The sequence below is a fragment of the Poecilia latipinna genome, unplaced genomic scaffold (assembly GCF_001443285.1).
Source record: "Poecilia latipinna isolate Pla-1442-1.1 unplaced genomic scaffold, P_latipinna-1.0 Scaffold2944, whole genome shotgun sequence".
NCBI lineage: Eukaryota > Metazoa > Chordata > Actinopteri > Cyprinodontiformes > Poeciliidae > Poecilia > Poecilia latipinna.
The window spans coordinates 58781-66537 of NW_015115560.1; the positions used below are offsets into that span (position 1 = coordinate 58781).

Genomic DNA, 7757 nt, shown 5'->3' on the forward strand with positions numbered 1-7757 from the left:
CTTATCTCTATGAACAGATAACATTCACGTTAGTATAGTACAACATTAGTATTTTAAATGTTTGAATTTTAAAGGCACATTGTTCTTGTGCTTAGAACAAATTATCTCTGGAAGAGTTTAGACAGTATTTACTTCATATACATATTTTTGTCTTCATATTAGTTGTTGGTGTTCTTACAATTTTGTATATGTTGTTTTTATTTCTTCTGACTTTTTAACTAATAAAATAAAAATAAGCATGCTGAACTTTACAACCAGATCATCTAGGTAGATTCCTTGAGTGAAGTGTTTTGCTCCAGATACAGTAGAAGAGAACTCATTGCCTAACTCTGTCAATTACTTTCCCGTTGCTTGTGGAGATCCTTGTAGCAAAACAGATGGTTATTATATGAAAACCTCACTGTGACCTGTTTTGTCATTGTGTTTAGGAAAAACATTTGCTTGATGCAAAATTGCCTATAATACTTAAGAAAATGCACTAAGTAACTGATGGGCAACAGAGTCAGGACAGGCCAGCCTGGCATTATGGCACAACTAAACGCATGAATCAGCATGAATTAAAGCAGATTAGACCAACAACTCCATACAGTAAGTCCTCATATGTTATGGATAATGGCATGTCATGTACAAATGCACTGATGACGGCAATAATACAGAAAAGTAAGCTAAGATTTTAGAGAAAATGCAATTTTTTTAAAGGAGGTTATTGCTTTGTAAACCATTTAAAATCATGTCCTTTAAATATGACAAAAATTACATTGCTCTAGCAAAATAATGCAAAAAGTGATGAAAGGTTAAAAACGGACTATAACATACTATATTCCAGTTGTTTCTTATCAAGGACAATTGTAAACAAATTGAGTTTTACTCAATACATTGCAATTTGAATTTGTAATATCTTGAATGTCTTTAAAATTCATTAAAAAAATCCATTCTTGCCTTTTTATTTTTATTTTTTCTTTTACTTTTGCAGTTATTATTCTTTTCCCTGAACACAAAAACATGGCAACACATTCAGAACAAAAACATTATGCCATACACTTCACCATCAAACAACTGAATCTGAAGCAAATATTTAAGACATAAATTTCCCATATAACATTGATAACAGGATTTAATGCTGAAAACATAAAACATTAATATTTGGAGTATTTATGATAGGTCCCTAAATATCTTTATTCCACAGCCATCATTCAGAAAATACAATAGTTGAAACAATAGAGCACACATGAGAAGTGCAAAGATGTCCTACCTTAGATGTGTCACTCTTGTCTGTTTTGCCAGTCAGAGGTTGAGTGTGAAATATTGCTTTATATGAAGGTTCAGTCCTACCAAAGTTGAATGTAGGTATAGTTTTCTCCTGGGTATTACTTAAGTCGTCGGAGGTAGTCAAGTAAAAACTGTGCAAACTTATTTCCCTAATGTAGGTGTTGAGTAGTGGTAAAAGCATCCATGATTTTCTTGTAATTTCTGTCTGGATCAGAACTGAGATAGGATTACATGGGAGGTTCTAAAGTTTCACTTTGAATGAAAATCATTTTACTTCCCTTTCTTTCTATGTATGGTAGTATGGTGAGCTGTAGATGCTGAGATAAAGGAAACTTCACAAGAAATGCCTAAAAGAAGTATTAGTCACATAAACTATAGAGAATGTAGATGTTATCTTTGACCAGAGCATGTCCTCCCCTCAAGAAGCAGGTTTGTAGGACATGTTTTTTTCAACATAGCTAAAATTATTGTTTCAGAGTGACAATGAAAAACTGATCCATTCACTTGCTACATATCAAGGTCAGGATTTTTGTAATTCCTTTTTACAGGAAGAAAAAACAAATCTGCAAAAGCTCCTGATGTCGTCCTGAAAATTGCATGAAAGGGAGTAGTCATATTTTGAAATGCAATAATTTAAAAATGTAAATCCCTCTTTATAGACATTCTAGTATTTCAGCTCTATTTCAATAAAGAAATAATTTTTCCGCATATTTCTGACACAACTCACAGCTCTCACGTTTTGTCCAGATTTGAGGTGCATCCAAAAGGGCTTTTTGGGATTTAAGTCAAGTTTATTTGTACAGCATATTTCAGCAACAAGGCAGTTCAAAGTGCTTTACACCATAAGAACATAATACAGTAACCAATTGTTATGTGCTTCAGGCACATTATGATTTTTGTCTACTTTTTTTTTTTTTGTTTTCTGTAGACCTTGATTAAATGACATTTTGTAAATATAATTTGGAGTTTGGATAATTTCTTTTTGGATATTTAATTACGTTAATTTGTGGTGCTGTTGGTCCGCCTATAAATAGGCTGGCTTTCGGCATGTAGGGAGCCTCCCCTCCATTCCCGCCTGGGCTCCGCCTCTCCGCTCGCTCCCGCTCGCTCCACCACCACCAGCTGCTGTGGGCCGCAGCTGAGGGTTCCAGCCTGCCATGCGGTATCTTTGTTAACCTTTGTTTGTTTTTTCGTTGTGATTTTGGCCTGGTGGGACCGGTTGTCCTGTTTTCGATCTTTCTTTTGCATTAGGTTATTTTTGTTTTAGTCCGGTACGAGTAGGGGCTTCGACGGCCCTGTATAGGGTTGGCCCCCTGCTGTACCGTTTTGTTATGTTTGATCGGCTCACCAGGTCCACCTTTCTGTTACTACTTTCGGGGTTTTGTTTTCTTTATTTTTCTTTGGGACACGGGATTTGAGGGTTTGAATATTATTTTCTTCACAGAAAAGCAGAAGAACCTGAATTAAGAAAAACAAAGTGAAGAGAATTTATGAATAAAATATTTTGTTGAACCCTCATCTTTTGTCTCGTGTCCTCAAGTATGTTGTGCCCTTGGTGGACGTAACACCAATTATGAAACAAACACGTGGGAGTTTGTGATGCAGAACCCTCAAACAGGATGGAAATCATGAGAAAGCAGAAAAGGGCATCAAAAGGCCTCAGCTGTTTTCCAGAGTTCTGAATGTATTTTTTATTAATTTTTTTTCAAACATCTCACCAGTTACAGGTTGTGGTACAAGCATCCATGATCCCCTAAGCAAAGCAGTTCCAAATAAATCTATATAAATTAGTAAAGAAAATTATTCAGCACACACTCATTCACAACTCACTACCAAGTTATTCAAATATTACACAAAACAACAACCAAACTTTCAGTCCACTTTAACCCTCAGCTTCACCTGGTGGTCCACCCCAGTGAGATGGATGATTAGGGAATTCCCTCCTAGTGAAGTCTGACCAGGCTGCCATCATGTGTGTACGCCATCAAGCTAGCCTTCAGGAAGTTGACCTCAAAGACAGAAAAGTTAGCCTTCAAAATAAAAGCATAAGACATCAAATTTCCTGGTGGTTGTCTGTGTTTACCGCAAGAGGGATGCTTCACAGGTTTACATTTACATCACATTTTCTAATTATGTATGCAAACGATCAGTTTTAGCTATTATGGTTTGTAATTTTTACAAAGAATTTTACAATGAAGATAACATGCAAACAGGATTCTGTAATCTCATCTAAATTACTGGACAGGTACCCTCCAAACCTCACAAGCTTTAAGGATAAAGTTTGTTGGCTGCTCTGATGGTGCACAGCAGATACTTTCTCAAATACTGTTTGAATGTATTATCTCGCAGCCCGTACACAATAGGACTCAAAAACCTGGGCAGTATCTGGGCCAATATGTACCAGACAAATAAGATATGAACATTATATTTTGGGAACAGAAATGACAGGACATGTTTTGTCATAGGAGCTATATATGTTAGCATGCACAAAAACAGCTGAAACCCATGAAGTAGGACAGTATTCCTGGCTCGTTTCACCTTTTCTTCAGCTGAACTAGCAGCTTGAGCAGCAAAAAATATCCTTAAATAAGTAAGAAAAAAGGTGAGCCAGACAAGAGATAAAAAGATTATGTGAGAAATATCCCTCTTTTGAATACTTATAGGATGTCGGAACAGAATGTCTCTTTCACAAAATATTGTAGCGTAAAATAGCCTTAGAGGCTCTGTTGCGAGGATAAGAAAGACATCCGGCAAAATCGATGCTGCGCTTAAACTCCAAATACAGCCAATGAGAAAATATGTTCGTTTTATGGTGCAAAGTTCAGCATGTCGCAGTGGGAAACATACAGCAATGTAGCACTCCACCGCCATCAGAGCTAAATTTAACGGCGTATTAAGAGTGGTGAAAACGGCAAAGGTAACAATGAAGCAACATAAGGAAGTATTAATTGTTTGGAAGACATAACTAAACACAAATAAGCCGATTGCTGTAGTCAGCTGGATCATGTCATTTATCACCAGATGGATGAAAAGGATGTAACGAGGATTCAAATAAAATATCTGAAAGAGAGAAAAAACACAGCACCTTTAATTTTCTCCTTAAGCTGCCAATGATAACCATTGGTTTCACAACAATGATATTTCAGCATGACAACACAGTGATAATAAATGCTCACCTGGTGTTTCCTGAAGGTGTGAATCAATGTCCCGTTGATATAGTTGATGGTGATGCCAAGAGCCAAGACGATCACATTCTTAGCCACAGCAGAGCTGGGAGAGTCTCTATAAGTCAGGCTGCTCGACTCAGTGAAGTTTAAAGATGAGGAATTCATCTGGTAGATCCAGGAAACCCTACAGTGATATTTATAATAAGAAAAATTTTGGTCACTCTTCAGCTTCAATGTTTACATATTCACTGTGTGGTGTTTTCTATTTATGTCTTTTTTTTGAATGAATATTAATGACAATTCAAACTCTGTGATCAAATAATTACACTCCCTTGAAAAAAAGACAGTGAGGCCAGATTTTTCTGATGCAAAAAAAAAAGTCAAATCAGGAAGAAAGAAAACAATGGAAATAATTAACATTTATTTCAAAACAGACATGTAGGAAATTAAAGTGTGCTGCTTTCACAATTTTTCATTTCATATTTTTATTTATGTAAAGAACTACAGTCATCTAATAAATACCTCTTAAACAATTTACTTTTAAGTAAACAATTTTAAAAACATTTTGTTTAGAAGACATACACAAAGTTCTAGAAGATAAATATAAGAGCATTGGATACTTACAATGTATCTTAGCCAATAAAGGCATTATAATAGTAGTAGTATTAAAATGTAGTTTGATATAACATCTCTTTGTTTAACCTAGATTTTTTATGCCATACCAATTTTTTTTCATACTGTAGTTGCTAAAAATGGTGAAGCCATTAGTGTTTTCTATAAGCACCAAAATGAGGAATACTTAAGTATTAGTCCACACTGGAAATATGCACTAGATAATGTAGTGAATGTAAAAATTAAATGACTTATCACAACTCCTTAAATGCACATGCTGTGCATACAAGTTTTATCAAAGAACTACTGCTAGTATTTTGTAAAATAAGCACATTAAGGTCTAATAAAGTATAGAATGAAGTGTGAAACAAGAACATATAAGTTCAGAGGATAAATGTAAAAGGTGATCCTACCTCTGATGGATACTCCAGACTTCAGCTTGCCCAGTCTGGAAATGTCTGACATATGGCTGATGTTCTGCTATTTATGGCTATTTTAATTCCTCCCAACACTTGATGAAGATACGATTTTCTTCTGGGTATTAATTAGTTATTCTGAGGAAATTGAACCTGGGCTTTTTCAGTGCAGAATAGTTATTTTATATTTTACTTTATAAACTGAACCTTCTTTTTATAAAAGCACATTTCCCTGGCACAACAACAGACACTAGAGATCAAATATAATAAAAACTTGGGGAAAAATACAGAACGGTACAAACATTTGAGGGTTTTGCCTTCAAATGTCCAAACTTTCACATTTATCCTTTTTTCTTTTACTTTTGATTTTATATGTTTTCACTTGATCTGACCATCTGTGATATCTTTTTAACTTATTTAATTTTAACTTACTAATTATTCATGGGTAAAAATATCACTTGTATCTATGGCCATAGAGCAAAGATTAGCCAAGTTAATCCACAACGTTGATTTAAAAAAAATGTTTCTTGATTCTGTCCAATAGAATCTGGTACAACCCCATTTCCAGTGAAGTGCAAAACATAACTAAAAACAGAATATCATAATTTGCAAATCATTTTCAATCTATTTTAAGTTGAATTCACTCCAAAGACAATATATTTAATATATAAACTGATCAACTTTATTGTGTTTTTGCCAATATTAATTCATTTGGAATTTGATACCATATTCCAAAAAGGTTGGGACACGGGGACAACTTTGACTGAGAAAGTTGAGGAATGCCCAAACAGCACTTGTTTGGGCATTCCTCATGTGAACAGGTTAATTAGAAACAGCTGTCATGATCGGAGCATCCCCAAAGTCTCTGGAGAAATTTCTGTTAGTAAGTGAAAAAGCCAAAAATCAATATTGAATGCCCAAAGGCAGCAATGCATTAAAAACCAGCATCATACAGCCACAATTATCATCATATGGACTCAGGAACACTGAGTCTACAAGTGCAAGTTAAAACTCTACCATGGAAGCAAAAGTCGTACAACAACAACACTCAGAAACACTGCCAGCTTCTGTAGCCAATGTTTTTGGAGTTCTGTTAGGGTTCTACCTTTATTTCTTTTACTTGGAAACACATGAAGTACTTTTTATAGTGCATTCTGAAAGTTCTGTCACGTATCCCATAAACAACAGGACTTAGACAGCGAGGAATGATCTGGATCAACACAAAAATAACATTTTGTATGTAAATCGTCTGCCCAGGAAACAAGTATGTGAGGAGCTGCTTTAGCAAAGGTTGCACAAACAATGTCATGCACATCAACATCTGAAAACCATGAAGCAGAATTGTGTTTTTTGCTTTTTTAGCATCAGAATTTGCAGCTTTTGCCACAAGGAAAATTCTGAAATAAGTGTAGAACAGAGTGAGACAAACAACCACCAGAAAAAATATGTGGGATGCATCTTATTTTTACTGTAGCTGCCTCTGAACACTCTGTCCCTGTCACAGAAAACTCTCGTTTTCAAAAAATGCAGCTCTTCAGTAATCAAAAGAATAAAGATGTCAGGTAGAATAGTGAGCAAGCTTATCACCCACATAATGCCAATGACAATGTAGGTTTTCTTAACAGTACATATACTGTCATAGCGAAGGGGGATGCAGACGGAGATGTAACATTCTGCTGCCATGCAGGCCAGATTCAATGGAGTGTTCATGGTGGTGAGAATAGCCGGCAGGAGGATGAGCATGCACAGGGAGACATAGACTGTGTGGAAGGCATGGGCTAAGATGTAGAGGGACACGCTGACTGTCATCTGGAGTGTTTTGTTTAGCACCAAGTGGATGAAAAGGATGTAGCGAGGGTTGAACCTGAAGATCTGTGAAGTGCATGAGTCAAAAGTTAAATGACAAGGTGAGAGAAAACACTGAAAACATGTTTTGAGCATGCACAGGGAGACATAGACTGTGTGGAAGGCATGGGCTAAGATGTAGAGGGACACGCTGACTGTCATCTGGAGTGTTTTGTTTAGCACCAAGTGGATGAAAAGGATGTAGCGAGGGTTGAACCTGAAGATCTGTGAAGTGCATGAGTCAAAAGTTAAATGACAAGGTGAGAGAAAACACTGAAAACATGTTTTGAGCATGCACAGGGAGACATAGACGGTGTGGAAGACATGGGTTAAGAAGTAGAGGGCAGTATAGAGTTGTTTTTGAGATTAGAATATAAATATGAATATAATTTACATTAAATTAGACACAATCTGAAAAGAAAATAGAAATATCTGGGAGAGAAAAATC

The 7757-nt window shown here is 35.8% G+C and overlaps 2 protein-coding genes across 2 annotated transcripts; both read right to left on the minus strand.

Moving 5' to 3' along the window:
* Positions 1 to 3095: 3095 nt before the first annotated feature.
* On the minus strand, positions 3096 to 4628 carry LOC106939679 (olfactory receptor 52A5-like). Its single transcript, XM_015022173.1, has 2 exons — positions 4446 to 4628; positions 3096 to 4329 (listed from the first exon to the last, which is right to left on the minus strand). The coding sequence occupies exons 1-2, from the start codon at positions 4599 to 4601 to the stop codon at positions 3538 to 3540; spliced, it is 948 nt and encodes a 315-aa protein (XP_014877659.1). The 5' UTR covers positions 4602 to 4628; the 3' UTR covers positions 3096 to 3537.
* Positions 4629 to 6655: 2027 nt separating this feature from the next.
* LOC106939676 (olfactory receptor 9A4-like) lies at positions 6656 to 7534 on the minus strand (the record flags this gene model as incomplete). The annotated part of the gene is given in 4 exon segments (XM_015022169.1): positions 6656 to 6674; positions 6766 to 6907; positions 6910 to 7336; positions 7418 to 7534. Coding segments are annotated over 4 exon segments (705 nt in total), but the record flags the coding sequence as incomplete, so codon positions are not given.
* Between the last annotated feature and the right edge of the window lie 223 nt (positions 7535 to 7757).